Source organism: Carcharhinus amblyrhynchos, chromosome 20 (genome assembly GCF_965287045.1).
Source record: "Carcharhinus amblyrhynchos chromosome 20, sCarAmb.v2.hapA, whole genome shotgun sequence".
Lineage (NCBI taxonomy): Eukaryota > Metazoa > Chordata > Chondrichthyes > Carcharhiniformes > Carcharhinidae > Carcharhinus > Carcharhinus amblyrhynchos.
In genome coordinates this window covers 42120525-42142942 of record NC_137343.1, presented here as the reverse complement: position 1 = coordinate 42142942, position 22418 = coordinate 42120525, and the positions used below count along the sequence as shown (strand labels likewise).

General features: G+C 46.4%; 1 protein-coding gene across 2 annotated transcripts in view; it reads right to left on the bottom strand.

Moving 5' to 3' along the window:
• Positions 1 to 22418, bottom strand: part of LOC145356109 (transmembrane protein 233) — a 34235-nt gene that overhangs the window by 3531 nt on the left and 8286 nt on the right. For both annotated transcript variants that reach the window (XM_080208715.1, XM_080208714.1), the window contains exon 2: positions 18229 to 18363. In XM_080208715.1, the coding sequence (XP_080064841.1) occupies positions 18229 to 18363 (135 nt within the window). The remainder of the gene's footprint in view (positions 1 to 18228; positions 18364 to 22418) is intronic.

The window sequence follows — 22418 nt, the reverse complement described above, 5'->3', positions numbered from 1 at the left end:
CAGGTCCTACCCCCATATCCCTACATATTACACCCACTAATCCCTCTAATCTACACATCCCTGAACACAAAGGGACAATTTCTTAGCATGGCCAATCACCCTAACCCACACATCTTTGCACATGGGTGGCTGAACTTTGGATGACTGGAGCAACCAGAGGAAACCCATGCAGACAATGTGCAAACTCTACACAGACAGTGACCCGAGCTGGGAATTGAACCCAGGACCCTGGAGCTGTGAAGCAGCAGTGCCAACCACTGTGCTACCGTGCCACCCAACTCATGTCTGTGTTATCTTTGGCACTGACCCATTCTATAAGGCTTTAACACAATAATTAACTGCATTAGCTCATGTAACTCCACCACTCAGCTCAGTGTCTTTCCCACCGAGAAGTCAGACTAGACTCCGATTCTGTACAACCTAATCACCATCAGTTAAGGGGAATGCTAAATGATGGAGGTTAAATATCACTAGTTCAAGAATGCGGATAATTTACTGAGAAAATGCCAGAAACAATCAGCAGGTCAGGCAGCATCTCGGGGGAGGGAAAGAGTTAACATTTCTACTCGATGACCTTTCATCGGAACTGGAAAAAGTGAAAGGTATCACAAGTTTGAAGTGAAACGCAGAGGTGGGGAATGGAAGGGGCAAAGAATAATAGAGGAAGTCTACGATAAAGTGGAGACAGCAGAGATTCAAGGGATATTGGCACAAGGCAAAGGGATGTAAAATGGGTCTGGGGAAAGTGTAATGATAGAGGCTAGTAATCCAGGCTAACCCCCTGGAAACACGGGTTCAAATCCCCCCACGGCAACTGGTGGCATTTAAATTCAATTAAGCATTTAAAGTTAAAGTTTATTTATTAGTGTCACAAGTAGCCTTCCAGTAACACTGCCATGAAATTACCAATTACCAATGCCATGAAAGGGAAACATTAAAGCCACATTGTGTCCTGACAACCAGAAATAGACCCGTTTATGCCAACTCTATAGAATTCCCTAGTCGTCACACTCCAGCGCCTGCTCAGTTACACTGAGGGAGAAATTAGCATGGACAGTGCACCTAACCAGCACGTCTTTGGGACTGTGGGAGGAAACTCACACATACACGTGGAGAACCCGCAAACTCCGCACAGTTACAAGCCGAGAATCGAACGCGGGTCCCTGGTGCTGTGAGGCAGCAGTGCTAACCACTGTGCCATCCTAAACCCGGGTTGAAAAAAAACAGATCCTAATGAGATTACTGGTTCTTGTAATAAACCATCTGCTTCACTACTGCCCCTTTAGGGAATGAAATTTACCAGCTTTACTTGGTTGATATGTGACCCCAGGACCACATGGATTTGCTTCACAATTAATCACCCTCAGCTACAGAAAAGACAAAAATAACTGAATCCAAATGATCACCTGGCATTGACTCAGCACCGGAGATTAAACTGACAGCTAACCCCAGCAAAGTCCCCCTCACCAACATCAGGGGGCTTGTGTTCAATGTGAAGAATTGACCTGTACACAAAGAGCAGGACAGATCCAACCCGATCTCATTACTGTCACAAATAGGCTTACATTAAGTGGTTCACAGCGCCAGGGACCTGGGTTCGATTCCCGGCTCGGGTCACTGACTGTGTGGAGTCTGCACATTCTCCTCGTGTCTGCGTGGATTTCCACCGGGTGCTCCGGTTTCCTCCCACATCCAAAGACGTGCGGGTTAGATGGATTGGTCATGCTAAATTGACCCTTAATGTCAGGGGGACTAGCTAGGGTAAATGCATGTGGTTATGGGGATAGGGTCTGGGGTGGGATTGTGGCTGGTGCAGATTCGATGGGCCAAATGGCCTCCTTCTGCTCTGTAGGATTCTACGAGTCTATAATTACTGCCCCATCAGTCCGTCTCAGTTAACAGCAACGTGATTTAAGGTGGGGTTAACAGTGCTATCAAATGGCCCTTACACATCAATAACTCATTCACTGACGCTCAGTTTGGGTTCTGCCTCTTACAGACTTGCTACAAACATGACCTAAGGAGCTGAATTCAAGAGGTGAGGTGACTGCTGTGGACGTCATGACTGAGTGCAGCCTGGGTCAAATCCACTTCAACAATAAAGCAGCAACCAGTAGCACCTTTAACTTAGTAACAAGCCTCAAAGTGTCCCAGGTAGTCACAAAATGTGAATTAAAGCCACATTAAGGAAGTAGGTTTTACGGGGTGTATTAAAATGAGACAGAGAAGTTTAGGGATTGAATTGCCGAGCTTGAGATTGAGGCTACGGAAGGCATGGTCACCCGTGGTTAAAATCTGGGACACTCAAGCAGCCAAAATTAGAGGTGAACAGACATGCCGGAGATTGTAGGGTTAGAGGAGATTCCCGACACAGATAGATAGATGCCAGACCCTGAAAACAAGGATGGGAATTTTAAAACCAAGATGCTGCTTAACCAGAAACCGGCGGGGGGGTGATGATTGAACGGGATTTGGTTCCATTTTGGACACGGGTGGCTGAACTTTGGATGACCTCGGGTTTCCAGAGTGCAGAATGTGGCAGCTCTGCCAGAGTGTGTTGGGAGGGTCAAGTCTGAAGGTAACAGAGACACGGATGGGGGTTTCAGCAGCCAGTGAGCTGAGGCTGGGGCAGAGTCAGTGTGGAAAGAGGGTGTCTTAAGCGACAGTGTGGATAAAAGCTGATCTCGGGGTTAAACGTGACAGTGACTGATTTAGCCTCATACATTCACTGGGTCACAGAATGGAGTCAGTGGCTCAGGAACAGAGCGTGTGTGTGTGTGTGTGTGTGTGTGTGTGTGTGTGTGTGTGTGTGTGTGTGTGTGTGTGTGTGTGTGTGTGTGTGTGTGGATACCCGGATCCCTCTGACTCTCACCATTAAGTAAAGTTTAATATCTCCCCATTAGATAAAGTTTAGTTTTTATTCTTCCTGCCAAAATGGACCATTTCACATTTGCCTACATTATACTCCATTTGCCAGATCTTTGCCCACTCACTTAACCTCTCAATGGCACTTTGTACTCTTCTTATGTCCTCTTCACAATTTACTTTCCGACCTATCTTTGTGTCATCAGCAAATTTCACAACCATACCTTTGTCCCCTTCATCCGAATCATTGATATAAATTGTGAAAAGTTGAGCTACAGCGCTGATCTCTGGGACAGTCCACTCATTGCATCCTGATAACCAGAAATAGACCCATTTCTGCCAACTCTCTAGAATCATAGAACCCCAACAGTGCAGGAGGAGGCCACTTGGCCCAGTGAGCCTACCCGGACATAATCTCCTACACCTTCTTCCATCAGAAAAAAGTCTGAGGTCACGTATCAACCAACTCAAGAACAGCTTCTCCCCTGCTGCCATCAGACTTTTGAATGGACCTACCTCGCATTAAGTTGATCTTTCTCTACACCTTACCTATGACTGTAACACTACATGCTTCATTCTCTCCTTTCCTTCTCTATGAATGGTATGATTTGTCTGTGTAGTGCACAAGAAACAATATTTTTTACTGTATCCCAATACATGTGACAATAGGAAATCAGTCCCATCCAGGCCGTATCCCCATGTATTTACCCTGATAATACATGTATTTACCTTGATAATCCCCCTGACACTAAGGGTCAATTTAGCATGGCCAATCCACCTAACCCACACATCTCGGGGCTGTGAGAGGAAACCAGAGCACCCGGAGGAATCCCATGCAGACACAGGGAGAATGTGCAGATTCCACACAGACAGTGACCCAAGCCAGGAATCGAACCCGGATCCCTGGCGCTGCAAGGCAGCAGTGTGAACCACTGAGCCACCGCACTGCTCTTGTTTCCTGTTAACCAGCCACTCTTCAATCCATGCCAAAATGAAAGAAGCAGATGAGCTGAGGGCGCAGTTAGAGATTTGGAAGTGTGATATTGTAGTTATTACAGAAATAGGCTTTAAAGAGCAGCAGAACGGCAGTTCAATATTCCAAACTACTGAGTTTACAATCGAGGCAGAGAGCAGGATGAAACAAGAGGAAGATTGGTTACAGAAACAACCACAGCGGCAGGGAGGGATAAGTTAGGAGGATCACCAAATGAGGTCATTAGGGTTTAGCTGAGGAGCGAAAAAGGAATAAATAACTGCATGGAGCATATTATAAACCTCAAAACAGTCAGAGGGAAATTGCATATTTCTACTGCCGCCTCCCTCCCATAGAAATGTAGAAGATAGGAGCAGGAGGAGGCCATTTGGCCCTTCCAGCCTACTCTCCATTCGTCACAATTATGGCTGATCATCCAACTCAACAGCCTAATCCTACTTTTTCCCCACAACCTTTGATCCCATTCACCCCAAGTGTTACATCCAGCTGCCTCTTGAATATATTCCACTATTAGATGACCAGCAGATTATAGCTTTTAGTGTTATTTATCCTTTATTATATTTTATCTCTATCCTTATGAAATTTATTTCTGTTTTGCTGATAGCTGTATCCCTTTTCTATGAGACATTATGTTATCCTGAATAAGGGCTGCTCCAGCTCCCTCTATCCCCTCTCTGTCTTTTCTAAGTAAGAAGTGTCACAACACCATGTTAAAGCCCAACAGGTTGATTTGGTATCACGAGCTTTCAGAGTGCTGCTCCTTCATCAGGCAAGAATCTTTTCTAAATATAATGTACCCTGGAGTGTTCAATTCCCAGTTCTGATTTCCTGTAGCCATGCCTGTCTGTAATCCCGATTATATCTGGTTCCTCTGAAAACATGATTGCACCCAGCTCCCCTACTTTATAAGATATTTTGTGCATAGCAGAGTTTCCTCTCTTTCTATGTTTCGCTACGGGGCAGCACAACGCCACGGTGATTAGTGTTGCCGCCACATAGCACCAGGGAGCCAGGTTCAATTCCAGCCTTGGGTGACTTTCTGTGTGTGGAGTTTGTATGTTCTTCCCATTGCCTGCGTGGGTTTCCTCCGGGTGCTCTGGCTTCCTCCCACAGTCCAAAGATGTGCAGGTTAAATGGTTTGGTCGTGCTAAATTGCCCCTTAGTGTGTAAAAAAGTGTGGGTTAGGTGGATTGGCAAAGGGAAATGTGTGGGGTTATGGGGATAGGGCAGGGAGTGAGTCTGAGTAAGATGCTCTTTTGGAGAGTTGGTGCAAACTCGATGGGATGGATGGCCTCCTTCTGCACTGTAAGGAATCTATGCTTCTATTGTACCCTTTAGGGATCCCTACAGCCTTTCTCCACGTATCCACAAGCTGTGACTGCCTTGTATAGTTGGACCGGAGCCATGGCTGAGGGGTCTCCTTTCCAATGTCCACTGAATCACTCTGCTCCCCATCAGTCACACCCTCCCTTCCCTGAATATGTGCTGGGGTGTGACTATATTCTGGATATACTCTACACTTCATCTAAGAACAAAGAATAAAGAAAATTACTGCACAGGAACAAGCCATTTGGCCCTCCAAGCCTGCACCGACCATGCTGCCTGACTGAACTAAAATCCCCCATCCTTCCAGGGATCACGTCCCTCTATTCCCAGTCAATTCATGTATCTGTCAAGATGTCCCTTAAAATATACTATTGTATCCGCTTCCCTTCCGGCAGCGAGTTCCAGGCACCCATCACCCTCTGCGTAAAAAACCTGCCTCGTACATCTATATTGTATCTTTAATACAATTCCTTCATCATCAGATTAAACAGTCTTTCCAGCCATCATCTGCACTTTGCCTAATTGCTTTTACTCTATAACTTTCCAGCAGCTACTTGGAAGGTTAGTTTCCTGAAGGAGTTACAGAAATTGGTCCCAGTAGGTCCCATCAGCCCCTGGTGAAAGTGTGTTGATAATTTCCTCAAGTCATTTAATTTCCCTGTGGATAATTGCCATGTTTGCTTCTAATGATCAATTCCAGTATTGTGCCTGTGTCTCTTGTAAGACGAATGAATCTCAAATTATTTGAGGCTTTTTTTTAATGTTTGTGACTAGAAGCACCATGTTAACTTGTTTACAATGCAATGGGAGCTCCTGTGCACTCAATCATACAATCCCTACATTTGGCCCATCGAGTCTCACCAACTCTAATAGTGCAACTTACCCAGGCCCTCTCCCCGTAACCCCACACATTTAGCTTGCTGATCCCTTTAACTCACAGAGCTTTGGATGCTAAGGAGTAATCCACCTAATCTGCATATCTTTGGAGGAAACCAGAGCACCGATGCAGACACAGGGGGGAACGTGCAGACTCCACACAGATAGACACACCACAAGGCTGGAATCGAACTCTGGCGTTGTCAGGCAAATGTAAAGCAATTACTCCACCAGGACTTGAACCCGGAAGCTTTAAATGTCTTTGCAACCAACTAAAAATTTAACGTTTGTTTATTAGTCGCAAGTAAGGCTTACATTAACGCTGCAATGAAGTTACTGTGAAATTCCCTTAGTCGCCACATTCCGTCACCTGTTTGGGTCAATGCACCCTACCCAGCACGGCTTTCGGAGTGTGGGAGGAAACGGGAGCACCCGGAGGAAACCCACGCAGACACGGGGAGAACATGCAAACTCCACATAGACAGCGACCCAAACCGGGAATCGAACCCGAGTCCCTGGCATGGTGAGCCAGCTGTGCTAACCACTGTGCCACCGTGCCGCCCCAATTAGAAGCCCAATGAGCTTTCCACTGCACCATAGAGCTACCTATGACACCACCAAGACTTCCCATACCTGATCCCAAACTAACTCCGTTAGATTCCGTCCTTTGGATATTAAATGTTCCTTCCTTTATTCTTTCGTGGGATGTGGGTGTCACTGGCTGGGCCAGCATTTGTTGTCCATCCCTAATTGCCCTTAAAAGCTGAGAGGACATTTCAGAGGGCAGTTAAGAATCAGCCACATTGCTGTCAGTCTGGAGTCACATGTAGGGCAGGCTGTGTAAGGACGGCAGGTTTACCTCCCTAAAGGGCACCAGTGAACCAGACGGGGTTTTCCAACAATCACGGTTATCCTCACTAGCTTTCAATTCCAGATTTATTCATTTAATTTAAATTCCCATGCTGAGATTTGAACCCCAGAGCATTAGGCTGGATCACTCGTCCAATTACATTGCTACCATTAATATCACATCTATCTCGGGCTTCCTTGCCAGTGCGGTTAATGATATCAAGTTCTACTGTACATATCATTCATCTAAACTCCCCGTTAGTGAACACTTACCTGGGCATTATCATTCTGTATAATTCATCCTCACTTTCAAACCTGTTTATGAACTAAAGGAATGTGAATCTTCCTTTAGCTGTAATAACACTTCATTCATTCATTCCTGTTGCATTTTATTTGTACAGGGCTGCTCGTTCTCTCTTTAAGAAGTCTGACAACACCAGGTTAAAGTCCAACCAATTTATTTGATGGTAAACTCACAAGCTTTCGGGGTTTGCCCCTTTGCAAACATTCTCTCTTTATCCCTCTGACCATCTCTTTTAGGAGGTTTTCCCAGTGCTTTCCCTGCATCTCTCCTTATGACTGTGGAAGCATCTATTTCAGTGATTAGCACTGCTACCCTATGTGGTCAATGGGTGCCAATCAAGCGGGCTGCTTTGTCCTGGGTGATTTCAAGTTTCTTAAGTACTATTGGGGCCGCACTCATCCAAGCAAATGGAGAGTATTCCATCATACGCCTGACTTGTGCCTTGTAGGTGGTGGGTAGGCGGTGAGTTATTTGCCACAGAATCCCTAGCTTCTGACCTGCTCTGGTAGCCACAGTAATTATATGGCTAATCTAGTTCAGTTTCTGGTTAATGGTAACCCCCAGGAACTTAGTAATGCCACTGAATGTCATGGCAGATGATTAGATTCTCTCTTGTTGGAGATGAGCATTGCCTGACACGTGTGTGATGTGAATGTTACTTGCCACTCATCAATCCAAAGTTAAATGTTGTCCAGGTCTTGCTGCATTTGGACACGACTGCTTCAGTGTCTGAGGAGTCGCAAATGGAGCTGAACATCCTCACTTCTCACCTTATGATGGAGGGAAGGTGATGAAGCAGTTGGAGATAGCTGGATACTACCCAGAGAAACTCCCGCAGCAATATCCCAGCCTAGAACTTCCCCTCTATCAATAGTGACCACTCCCACCCCTGCTCCAGGGTATCTCCAACCATCTGCTAGTACTGACATAAGACCATTAGTCATAGGAGCAGAATTAGGCCACTCGGCCCATCAGTCTGCTACCCCATTCAATCCTGGCTGATATTTTTCTCATCCCCATTCTCCTGCCTTTTCCCCATAACCCCCGATCTCCTTATTAATCAAGAACCTATCTATCTCCGTCTTAAAGACACTCAATGACCTGGCCTCCACAGCCTTCTGCGGCAAAGAGTTCCACAGATTTCCCACTCTCTGGCTGAAGAAATTCCTCCTCATCTCTGCTTTAAAGGATCGTCCCTTTAGCCTGAGGTTGTGCCCTCTGGTTCGAGTTTGTCCTACTAACGGAAACATCCTCTCCACATCCACTCTATCCGGGCCTCGCAGTATCCTGTAAGTTTCAATAAGATCCCCCCTTATCCTTCTAAACTCTAACAAGTACAGACCCAGAGTCCTCAACCGTTCCTCATATGACATCTTCCAAGGAACACCTACCTCTCCCAATGCTAACACCCACCTCCCCCCAAATACCTAAACTACGACAGAAGCAGACCATCACCCTGTTTCCCTTTGTTTTTCTCCCCCACTCCGCCGTCTCTTTCTCTTCTGCCACACAGGGGTAACCCCACATTCACCACTCTACACAAGAAAAAACTAACATAAATAATAATATATAAGAAAAAGGCCCAGGAGACAAGAAGACAACAAGCCACAAGATAAGAGCAAGGCATGACAGAGGGCAACAAGGGTTGGACATGAGCCAAAAGCAAAGTGGCAGAGCACGGAGAAAAGGGGACAAGTCCTCTCTGTGCCCGACCCCAAAAATCTCTCAGGAACTCATCTCTGTTAATGCTGCTACATGCCCAGCTCAATAACTCTACCAGTCTGACTTCTTCCAAGGAACTCCCCTCTCCACCCAGTACCCCTTCTCCCCTCCCAGTTCTCCCCCCGCTTCCCCCACCAATATTTGTAGCTCTCATGAACACAGGCCTTGCAAAGGCTGGGAAACACACAGGAACTCTGTCTGAAAACACTGTATAAGTCTCCGAAGTAGTCATGGTGTGGATATGCCAGCGTTGGACTGGGGTAAACACAGTAAAAAGTCTGACAACACCAGGTTTCAGTCCAACCGATTTATTTGATAGTAAATTCACTAGCTTTCGGGTTAGCCCCTTCGTAGGTGATTCAGGTGACATTCACTTGACGAAGGGGCTAACCCGAAAGCTAGTGAATTTACTATCAAATAAATCGGTTGGACTGAAACCTGGTGTTGTCAGACTTTTTACTAAGTCTCTGAAGCCCCCTCTACAAACTGACACATCCCTCCAAATACTGGTGCACTCTTTAAAAACTCCCTCCAAATACAGGAACTCCCACCAAGTTTAAGCTTAAAGTTTATTTATTCGTGTCACAAGTAGGTTTACATTAACACTGCAATGAAGTCACCGTGAAAATCCCCTAGCTGCCACACTCCTGCACCTGTTTGGGTACACTGAGGGAGAATTTAGCATGGCCAATGCACCTAACCATCTTTCAGACTGTGGGAGGAAACCAGAGCACCCAGAGGAAACCCACGCACAGGCACAAGGAGAACATGCAGTGTACCAGGAGCTCCTATTTGGGGCAGCACAGTGACACAGTGGTTAGCACTGCTGCCTCACAACACCAGGGACCCGGGTTCAATTCCCGGCTTGGGTCACTGTCTGTGTGGAATCTGCACATTCTCTGTGGGTTTCCTCCCACAGTCTGAAAGACGTGCTGGTTAGGGTGCGTTGGGCATTCTGAATTCTCCCTCAGTGTACCCGAACAGGCGCCGGAGTGTGGCTTACTTGTAACGCTAATAAATAAACTTTCCCTCTAAATATTGGCACACTCTTTAGAAGCTCCCTAAAATTTCTGAGACATGCTCAAGGACCTCTGAAAATATAAACAGATTGAAGATGTTGCCATTGCTGCAATCTGTGAGTTTGCAGCCACAAACATTCTAATATATCAAGAAACACAAAATCATCTGCCACGTGGACAAACAGAACACAGCACGGTAGCACAGTGGTTAGCACTGCTGCTTCACAGCTCCAGGGTTCTGGGTTCGATTCCTGGCTCGGCTCACTGTCTGTGTGGAGTTTGCACATTCTCCTCGTGTCTGTGTGGGTTTCCTCCCACAGTTCAAAGATGTGCGGGTTAGGTTGATTGGCCATGCTAAGAAATTGCCCCTTAATGTCCAGGGATGTGTAGGTTAGAGGGATTAGTGGGGATAATATGTAGGGATATGGGGGGTAGGGCCTGGGTGGGATTGTGCTTGGTGCAGATTCGATGGGCTGAAGGGTCTCTTTCTGCAGTGTAGGGTTCTATGGTTCTAACACTGGTGGTCATTTTCATGGATTCTGAAAGGTCTGTAAAACCACTATTTAAAACCTGTGGCTGGACAGTAAACCTTCTGAGCTAATGGAAAGCTCTATCTAGATAATTGTAGGTTACATGTTTCCAAAATAATGACATAAAGTTCGACAACAAACGCTCATTTTGAATTGATATTTTTTAACTTGTTTTTATTAAACATGGCAAGATCACACACAAATTTAGTTTGTTTCAAAGGCTACTTATCTGCTGGTGAATCACTGAGTAAGGCCTCCTCCTATACACAGTGAGATGCAGCATGTAGCTTTACAAAACAAAACCCTTTCAAGATGATTACAGAGCATTTCAAACACATAGTTTTTCCTGATAACTAAACACTGAGCTGGTAATTGGCATTGCTGTAATTCCCCCTCACTATAACACTGCACCTGTCTTCCTTCTGGGATTAACCTCCCTGGATAATTCCCAATCCAGTGGCATTCGTTCTAGGCTCACGTTACAGAGGGGAATGCTGGGCAGGTTCCCTCCACAGACAAGTGGCGATGGATCCTTTGATAATAAATGATAGCATCGGCTGCTCTGTGTCTCCAGTCAGACAAATGAAAAGGTTTGCTCTGCTGCTGTCAATGTTAAGATTCACTTTTACCCTTACACTGTGAGTTACGGTTGTTCCAACATTTAGTGGCACACAAAGCAAATTGGGGCTGTTTTCCCTTGAAAGACGGCGACTGAGGGGGGATCTAATAGAGGTATATAAGATTGTGAAGGGTATAGATAGAGTAAACAGAGGTAAGCTATTTCCTAAGTTAGAAACGCACAGTATGAGGGGCCATGGGCTTAGGGTGAGGGGGGAGAGGTACAACACAGATATTAGGGGGAGGTTTTTCACACAGAGTGTAGTGGGGGTATGGAATGCTGTGCCAAGTAAGGTGGCAGAGGCAAACATGCTGGAGTTGTTTAAGAGTAACTTCGACAGGCACATGAGTGGGTTGGAGATGGAAGGATATAGGAGATTGTTTTAAATAAGGTTCATTAGCATTGGAACGTCCCTGGTAATGTACAAGGATGTGGAATGATACTAATGTTTTTCTCTTTTAATTCACAGGTTTTAAGTCGGTCCGCCTTGTTGTCCAACGAGGGGCATACACGCGATGGGTCGTACTTGGGCTGCTCTTGGATGTTCGAGAGTAGCCTAGTGCTTCATGTCGTTAGTGTGTGCCTAAACTGGACCAGATACTGGGCAAGACGACAGCTCAGTGACTTCCGCTGTTTGCTGTGCAGACACATGGATTTGGGCCGGTGTCTGTGGGAGTTTGCGCATTCTCCCCGTGCTCGCGTGGGTTTTCTCCGGGTGCTCTGGTTTCCTCCCACATCCCAAAGGTGTGCTATTAGGCTGATTGGAGGTAATAAATTGTCCCTAAATTAGTTTTCCCTCAACGTGGATGGCCATAAGCATAGATAAGGGTCATGGGTGGAGGGGGGAAGGGCCTGTTTCCCGGGCTGTTTTTGTTCTTTGTTCTTTGCATCTGTTCCCAGAGTGATGGGTTTTCCTAAAACAAGTTTTAGGGGTATGGGGCTAGGGCCTGGGTGGGATTGTGTTCGGTACAGACTCGATGGGCCGAAGGGCCTCTTTCTGCTCTGTAGGGTTCTATGATCTATAAGTTGTCAGTCTGTCGCCAGAGGCTTATAGCTTAAGGTGCACCATTCCACATCAAGAGTGGCTGACCAGGTCCCGCTCTTACCGCCTGCCATATTGGAAGGATATTTCAGGTTGTTTGGCCGTGTTATGAAGGAACTCTCCATGGCCACCAAGTCCTGGGGTGGGACTCGTACCCGGAGCCTCGGGCTCGGAGGCAGGGACTGCGCCACCTTTGTGGGTTAGGGTGGGCCTAAAAATCAGAGGTGAACCCATGAAAACGAAAGCCCAGGATACAACAACTTGCATTTGAGTAGCGCCTTTAACGTTGGAAAGCATGCCAAGCTGGTTCACAGTTTTGAAGATGAACAAAAATTGTCACCAGGCTAAAGGAGGAAAAAAACATGACTAGAAACTCCCACAAGGAGGTCAATTATTAAGCAGAGACTTAACGGAGGAGAGAGAGCTGTGGGACATGTGGTTACTGAAGCTAAGGAAGGACTTTTTTTTGAGCATGGAAACAGGCCGTTCGACCCAACCTGTCCATGCCACCTCTTTTTTAAACCCTCTAAGCTAATCCCAACTGCCCACATTTGGCCCATATCCCTCTATACCCATCGTACCCATGTAACTGTCTAAATGCTTTTTAAAAGATAAAATTGTACCCACCTCTACTACTACCTCTGGCAGCTTGTTCCAGACACTCATCACCCTCTGTGTGAAAAAATTACCCCACTGGACACTTCAGTATCTCTCCCCTCTCACCTTAAACCTATGCCCTCTAGTTTTAGACTCCCCTATCTTTGGGGAAAAGATATTAACTACCTACCTTGTTTATGCCCCTCATTATTTTATAGACCTCTATAAGATCACCCCTCAGCCTCCTACGCTCCAGAGAGAAAAGTCCCAGTCTATCCAGCCTCTCCTTACAACTCAATCCATCAAATCCCAGTAGTATCCTAATAAGTCTTTCCTGCACTCTTTTGAGTTTAATAATATCCTTTCTATAATAGGGTGACCAGAATTACACACAGTATTCCAAGTGTGGCCTTACCAATGTCTTGTACAACTTCAACAGGACGTCCCAACTCCTGTATTCAATGTTCTGACCGATGAAACCAAGCATGCCAAATGCCTTCTTCACCACTCTGTCCACCTGTGACTCCACTTTCAAGGAGCTATGAACATGTACCCCAAGATCTCTTTGTTCTGTAACTCTCCCCAACGCCCTACCCTTAACTGAGTAAGTCCTGCCCTGGTTCAATCTCCCAAAATGCATCACCTCACATTTGTCTAAATTAAACTCCAACTGCAATTCATCAGCCCACTGGCCCAATTGATCAAGATCCCGTTGCAATTGGAGATAACCTTCTTCACTGTCCACCATGCCACCAATCTGGGTGTCATCTGCACACTTACTAACCATGCCCCCTCTATTTTCATCCAGATCATTAATATAAATGACAAATAACTGTGGGCCCAGCACTGATCCCTGAGGTACACCGCTGGTCACAGGCCTCCAGTTTGAGAAACAACCCTCTACAACCACCCTCTGGCTTCCAGATATGTAAACCAGGGAGCAGTCTCTGGAATTCAGAGCCAGGGTTGGACCTCAAAGTGTTGAAGCTTCAATTTAAATCTGTAAAAATTCTCACAAAATCTTCCAACAAAATATGCTGAAGAACCTGTATTTCTCTGACTAGATGGGCTTGTCTGTAGAAGGATGGAACACTGCGAGGGCGTTGATGTCTTTTACTGTGGTATGTAGTGTGGTACAGTGGCACAGTGGTTCGCACTGTTGCCTCACAGCTCAAGGGAGCTGGGTGGGGTTCCCGGCTTGGGTCACTGTCTGTCTGGAGTCTGCACATTCTCCCCATGTCTGCGTGGGTTTCGTCCAGGTGCTCCGGTTTCCTCCCACAAAGATATGTGGGTTAGGTTGATTGGCCATGCTAATGTCCCAGGATGTGTAGGCTAGCAGGGTAAATGTGTGGGGTTGTGGGTAGGGCCTAGGATGGGATTGTTGTCGGTGCAGACCTGATGGGCTGAATGGCCTCCTCCTGGGCTGTAGGGATTCTATGGTTTCTATGAGCCCTCTGGCTCTTGAATGCAAAGAACTTATTTGATGGAGTCAAAAATTCCTTTCGAATGGAAGCCTCAACCAACCCACCATCCCCAATGTAGGGCAGTGAGAGACAGAGGAGAACAGGAAAGGGCTCACATAAGGTGGATATCTTTCACCAGAGCTCCTATATACGGCCCTGGCTATCACACAGAGAGACAGCACTGCCAGTGAAGAAGTGCCACAGCTGACTGGTCAGAGGTGCCTGTGGGACATTGTGAGAGGGAGATGGCTGTGGCTGTCAGGACGCATATTTCACCTCCCAAATTTCCCAGAGTGTCAGTAAAATGGACGTCACCAGACAGAAGAAGAAGATGGAGCTCGCCAAAGGGAGACCTAGCAAAGTATTATCTTCAAGAATGGGACACCCCCCTGGGTTGGAGCTAAAGAGGTTGTGATGGACTGGGGCCATTTTTTCTCATTCATGCCAAATAGGCTGGCCAGCATTTATTGCCCAAGAGTAGTTGAGTGGATATGGAGACACATGTAGGCCAGACTGGGTAAGGACAGCAGATTTCCTTCCCTAAAGAATATTAGTGAACCAGATGGGTTTTTCCTGACAATCGATAATGGTTTCATGGTCATCAGTACATTCTTAAGTCCAGATTTTTTTTACTGAGTTCAAATCCTCCATCTGCCATGGCAGGATTTGAATCCAGGTCCCCCAATCATTAGCTGAGTTTCTGAATTAACAGTCTAGCAATAATACCACTCGGCCATCGCCTTCCCTAAGTGTGGAGTCTTGCTGCCTATTCTCCCACATGGAACCAGAGGAACTAAGCCTAAATTTTTGACATTGTTTTAGTGCTGTGGGTCAGAGTTCTCACAGACTCTGTTATGTGTTGACTAGCTGTCAGTCAGGGAGTTACACAGCAGGATGAGAGGTATATCCTCTATTTTACTCTATTTTCAGTCTTGCTGGTAATCCACCACCAAATTGTATCTTGGCACCACTCAGTGTTCACCGAGAAGGAAATCCTGTTAGATAGTCCCGTAAACTCCGGCTGCTCGCTTCAGGATTCCCTCCTTAAACCCTCAAGACATTTCTAAAGAAGAATGAAAAACCAGGAGAACTCAGGAATTGGCCAGTCTGGAATTCAGGTATACAAGACCAGTTCAGTTCAGCACCAGGTGAGGACTCTGATTCTCCGAACTACACCTTCCTTAAATGTGACTTCCTGTTAGGAGCGCAGGATCACGGAATGTAACCTCCGAACATCTGTACACACGAACAACCAGCTTTCCAAAAATAACACTGTGCCCTCTGCTACGGTGTCACTGAGGCCCCTGCTGTTACGTTCCTTCAGCCTGCTTCTCCCAATCACAAACATTCACTTTTGAACTGAATGAACTTCAAGAAATATTAGGGCATTTTTCAAATGGAAGACAATTGTTCGATGTTATGTCACCGTTTTGTTAATTCTTTAAAAAGTCACATTTCAGGAAGATGTTGGGTGAGATCTGGAGCTGGTGTGAACCGCATTTAAATACATTTTATTGGATTTGAATATAATTGACACGTCTCCCTCACCGTGTAGTCACACTGGAGCAGTTTACAGCAGGATCACCCAAAACTGACCCTGTGGTGGGGATCTCCCCAGGGGCGTAAAGGTGAGTATAGACCCCGGGAGAGAGGGACACGGCAGTGGCTTAGCCTCCCTGGCACAGGTTAGAACAGTCAGGTTGGCACTGGCAGGTTGGCACCATGCTAACCTGACAGTATCAAACTGGCAGTGCTGAGTCTGATCAGAGGGGTGGGGGAGTGAATTGGGGAGGTGGGGGGGGGGGGGGGGGGGCGGGGTTGCGGGGGTGGTTACCCCTGAGACCTCCGTGGTCTGGATGAGAGGATTATTCATGCCATTTTTCTCACTGGAATCAGTGCTCTGCCAAATTCTGGCACAATTGGCCCCAACGTTTCAACTGGGGATCAATGACCAGGAGTTAGATTTGCCAACAATCCTGGAATCTGCTGGAATTCAGGATTAATCTCCTGAACACAGCAGCAAGAAGTACAAATAGAAATCTTTCAGGGCTGTGGCCTTCGTTGGCAAGGAAGTAACTGCGCTTAAACTGAGCAGCTTGCTCAGAGGGCAGTTACATTGTTGTGGGCCTGGGGTCACTAAAAAGCCAGACTGGATAAGAACGGCAGATTTCCCTCCCTAAAAGGCCAGATGACAATTGTCACCATTGCCAAGAACAGTTTTTAGTTCCAGATTTACGAATTAAATTTAAATTCCGCGAGCTTGAACACATATCCCCACAGCTGAGCCTGAATCTTTGGATTACTAGAACTGTGACATTACCCTGATACCACTGTCTCCCTCAAGCCCTTGGGTATAGTAATCAGTCGTCATGTATGAGCCTGGACAGCAAGTGTCTCAACACTATTCAGGAGAGGTGACGGCCTCGTGGTATTATAGCTAGACTATTAATCCGGAAACGCAGCTAATATTCGAATCCCACCATGGCAGATGGTGGAATTTGATGTCAATAAAAACAAATATCTGGAGTTAAGAATCTACTGATGACCATGAAGCCACTAGCAATTGTCAGAAAAACCCATCTGGTTCACTAATGTCCTTTAGGGAAGGAAATCTGCTGTCTTTACCTGGTCTGGCCTACATGTGACTCCAGAGCCACAGCAATGTGGTTGATTCTCAACTGCCCTCCGAGGGCAACTAGAGATGGGCAATAAACGCTGGCCAACCAGCAGCGTCCACATCCCACGAATGAATAAAAAGGAGTGTGGTAGGTTCACTGCCATCCTTGATTTTGTCCTTTCACAAACATGTGCTGTAGACTATAGATCATAGAACCCTACAGTGCAGAAAGAGGCCCTTCGGCCCATCGAGTCTGCACCTAACACAATCCTACCCAGGCCCTATCCCCATATCTCTACATATGATACCCACTAATCCCTCTAACCTACACTACCCTGGACACTAAGGGGCAATTTCTTAGCATAGTAAGGGTTATTGGATGGGCAAATATCTCTGACCCAGGAGCACTGAAGCTTACTTTTTAAAATATATTCTTTATGGAATGTGGATGCTGTTGGCAAGGCCAACATTTGTTACCCATCCCTAATTATCCTTGAACTGTAAAGTTTATTTATTAGTGTCACAAGTAGATTTACATTAATACAGCAATGTACTTGTTCAGGTGTACTGAGGGAGAATTTAGCATGGCCAATGCACCAAACCAGCATGTCTTTGGACTGTGGGAGGAAACCAGAGCACCCGGAGAAAACCACACAGACACGGGGAGAGCGTACTGACCCCACACAGACAGTGACCCAAGCCGGGAATTGAACCCAGGACCCTGGGCAGCAGTGCTAACCACTGTGCCACCGTGCCACCCAGTGGTTGAGTGGCAAACTAGCTCATTACAGTGGATAATTAAGAGTTAACCACATTGCTGTGACTCTGGAGTCACATGTAGGCCAGACCAGGGAAGGATGGACAGATTTCCTTCCCTCAAGGACATCAGTGAACCCGATGGATTTTTAAGACAGCTGATATTAGTTTCATGGTCACCATTAGCTTCTAGATTTATTAATTGAATTGAAGTTGCACCAACTGCCATAATGGGTCCCCAAAGCCTGGGCCTCTGGATTACCAGTGACATTACCGACACTACCGCCATGTCGCCATCTCCCCTCATTATAAGCTCGAGCTGAAGACAGCAGGGCCTGAACCCCTGTAAACATTCCCAATCTCAGCCTCATACCTTCTCAATCAAGCTCTGGATTCACCAGCCTAAGACTGTTACCTTTACACCGACATCTGAATCCCGGTGTTCTAATTATTTTTCCATCTTTCCTGAAATCAAAGACATCTTTGATAAATCTTCTCAAAAAAAAACATCACCCATTTCTGTGAATGAGAGAAGATGCAGGCAGCTGATAACTCGTGTCAAAGCTGTCGGAATTCAATTCATACCAGCAACTTTCAGATCTACTTCAAACGAGGACAGGTTAAAAGAAATAAAGTGAAAACAGCCTACCACAGAGAAGTGAACGATGCAAGAGATTGCGATAATTAATAATCCAACAATAATGGCTGCTATGGCAACCAGCGTCGCTATGTGTGCCAGCTTTTTGGCTCCATCAATATTCCCCTCATTGTAGCTGTGCAGAGCCTGAAGAACAGAGAGAAACTGTTAGTCCAAATCATGTTTACCCTAACTTAGCGATTAGCATGGTTTTAAAGTTTATTTATTAGTCTCACAAGTAGGCTTACATTAACACTGCAATGAAGTTACTATGAAAATCCCCTGGTCGCCACACTCCGGCGCCTGTTCAGGTACACTGAGGGAGAATTTAGCATGGCCAAATTATCTAACTCATGCTTCTTTGGAATGTAGGAAGAAATCGGAGAACCCGGAGGAAACCCACGCAGACACGGAGAGAATGCGCAAACTCCACACAGACAGTGACCTGAGCCAGGTATCGAACCTGAGTCCCTGGCATGGTAAGGCAGCAGAGCTAACCGCTTTGCCACTGTACCGCCATGCTGCCCATGTACTGAGCACTATGAATTCGGCTATACACTCTGCATCAACAAGGTCTCACCCTACAACCTCTGTAACACTGTATCCCCTATCCCCATGCCTGCATCAACTCAGCCATTACTAAAACCCATCTATATTTTTATTACCTGTAAATCCTGACTATTCCAACACTCCACTGGCTGGTCATCCACCATCCATCCACCAGAAACCTGAGCTCATCTAAAACTCTGCTGCCCCCATCATTCCTCACATACCAAGTTAACTGATCACCCAGTGCCCACTGAGTCTACACAACAGCAAGTACCCACTAACCTACATTGGCATCCAGCACCCACAAACTACACTGGCGCCCAATGCCCAATAACCTACATGATACCCACTGCCCACTAACCTACACTGGCACCCAGCTGTCACCAACCTACACTGGACCCAGTGCCCACTAACCTACATTGGCATCCAGCACCCACAAACTACACTGCCACCCAATGCCCAATAACCTACACTGGCACCCAGCACCCACTAAACTACACTGGCACCCAGTGGCCACTAGCCTACACTGATCAGCCAGTGCCTACTAAACTACACTGATCACCCAGTGCCCACTAACCTAACCTGGCACCCAGTGCCCACTGACCTACACTGATCACTCAGTGCCCATTAACTTACACTGATCACTCAGTGCCCACTGACCTACACTGGTACTCAGTGCCCACTGACCTACACTGGTACTCAGTGCCCACTGACCTACACTGGTACTCAGTGCCCACTGACCTACACTGGTACTCAGTGCCCACTGACCTACACTGGCACCTAGTCCACAATACATCTTTGTATTCAAGTCCCTCCATGGCCTTGCCTCTCCCCATCTCTCTAACCTCCTCCACAGCCCCACAACTCTCTGACCTCCTCCAATTCTGGTCTGCTGCTTATCTTTCAATGTCATTGGCAATAATTGGCAGACCTGCCTTCAGCTGCCTAGGCCAGTAATCTCTGGAATTTCCTCCCTAAATCTCCCTGGCTCTCGACCTCTCTCACACATTAAGATGCTTCTTAAAATCAACTGCTCTGAGGAAGCTATGGGTCACCTCTCCTGCCATGTCACGCTGTGGGTCTGTGTGAAATTCTGTCTGGACAATGCTCCTATGAAGTGCCTCGAAGAGTGTTATTATGTCAAAAGTGCTGTATTCGTGCATTATATTGTGTGCAGCAAAATAGCAAATAAACAGTTGCATCTCTCTTGATTATTTCTACTGACTATCCACTTGACATGATCGCAGTCAATATAACCCCTTCTTCTGAAAATGAAATCAGTTTGTCAGATCTATTTTTTATTCGGACGATATCCCTTTAAAACCAGAAGGAAAAGTAATTATGCAATGCGATACGGAGTGTAACAGCATATCACAGCACAAACCTCATTTGCTACTTAATGAAAACCACATTATCACAGGGCAGTCCCTCAGGTCCCATGGTCCAGCCTGCAATTGGATTAAAGTGTCACAAGTAGACTTGCATTAACACTGCAATTGAAGTTACTGTGAAAATCACCTAGTCACCACACTCTGGTGCCTGTTTGGGGACACTGAGGGAGAATTTAATACACCAATGCACCTAACCAGCACATCACTGGGAGGAAACTGGAGCACACGGAAGAAACCCAGGCAGACATGGGGAGAATGTGTAAACAGTGACCCAAGCCAGGAATTGAACCAGGTCTCTGGTGCTGTGAGGCAGCAATGCTAACCACTGAGCCACCATTTGGAAATCATGCACATATACCTTGGCAATTCAGCAATCCTGTTCATTGCTACAATTAGTGAAATATCAAACTTCAAACCACTCCTTGCATCTTGGCTGAAGATGGAGAGAAGATGGGTGATTCTCTGTGTGTGGGGAGAGGGCCTGGGTAAGACACTCTGTGATGTGGAGATGCCGGTGTTGGACTGGGGTAAACCCAGTAAGAAGTCTCACAACACCAAGTTAAAGTCCAACTGGTTTATTTGGTAGTAAATGCCACTAGCTTTCAGAGCGCTGCTCCTTCATCAGGTAAATGGGAATTCTGTTCACAAACAGGGCATGTAAAGACAAAATTGAGTTACGGTTAGGGTTACGGTTAGTTTGAGTCTTTATATGCCCTGTTTGTGAACAGAACTCCCACTCACCTGAGGAAGGAGCAGCGCTCTGAAAGCTAGTGGCATTTGCTACCAAATAAACCTATTGGACTTTAACCTGGTGTTGTGGGATTTCTCACTAAGAAACTCTGTCACAGAGAGTCGATGCAGATTCGAGGGGCTGAATGGCCTCCTTCTGCACTGTAGGGATTCCATTCTATTTTCGATATGTGCCAACGCTCTGCTGACCATAGCGCGCAGCCTCTGGTTTCGCATCTTCTAGGATAACCAATCACTGGACTGTTTCTGCCTTCATATCAAACATAACACAGCTTCTCTACGCTGGACAAGGCCTGGGATTTCACTAACTGGTTGGCTCTGATAGTTACACAGAAGAGGAGGGGATTTGTGTGGTTGGGAATGTCAGTAAGGCAGGGAATGTAGATGCTGGAATTCTACCACCACACCCACCATGGGGAATTGGAGTGGGCGAGCGGTGAACAAAGAAATGTCTATTGGAAGTTCTGTGGAACAAAGGGACCTTGGTGTGTTTGTCCATAGATCTCTGAAGACAGGAAGGCATGTTAGTGGAATGGTGAAAAAGGCACATCCTAGACACTTGTATAGATTACAAAAGCAGAGAGGAAATGATGGAATTGTATTGAACTTTGGTGAAGCCACAGCTAGATTAGTGTGTGAAGTTCTGGTCGCCACATTACAGGGAGGATGTGATTGCACTGTAGGGGGTGCGGAGGAGATTCCCCAGGACGCTGCCTGAGATGGAACAGTTAAGTTATGAAAAGAGGTTGAGTAGGCTTGGGTTGTTTTTGCTGGAGGAGAGAAGGCTGAGGGGTGACCTGATCGAGGTGTACAAGATTACGAGGGGCATGATAGAGCAGAAAGGGAGCAGCTTCCCCTTTAGTTGAAGGGTCAGTCATGAGAGGATGTAGGGTCAAGGTGCGGGGCAGGAGGTTTAGGGGGGATGTGAGTAAAAGGTTTTTTATCCAGAGGGTGGTGACGGTCTGGAATGTGCTGCCTGGGAGGGTGGTAGAGCCTGATAGCCTCACATCCTTTAAAAAGTACCTGAACGAGCACTTGGCACATCATAACATTCAGGGTATGGTCCGAGTGCTGGGAAGTGGGGTTAGGTGGGAGGTCAGGTGTTCCACACGTGTCAGCACAGACTCAATAGGCCGAAGGGCCTCTTCTGCTCCATATGATTCGATGATGCTCTAATTCTTTCAAGGGAACTCACCCTTCTTGTGAGAAAGTGCATAGGCCCATAAAGGGAATAGATGGGAAGTGATAATGTGTAATTAGCATTTCCTCATTGTGTTGTAAACTGGAGTATTAGATTCATAGACAGAGTCATAGAGTCACAGAGGTTTACAGAATGGAAACAGGCCCTTCGGCCCAACCTCTTCATGTCGCCCTTTGTTTTTAACCCCTAAGCTAATCCCAATTGCCCACATTTGGCCCATATCCCTCTATACCCATCATACCCATGTAACTGTCTAAATGCTTTTTAAAAGACAAAATTGAACCCACCTCTACTACTATCTCTGGCAGCTT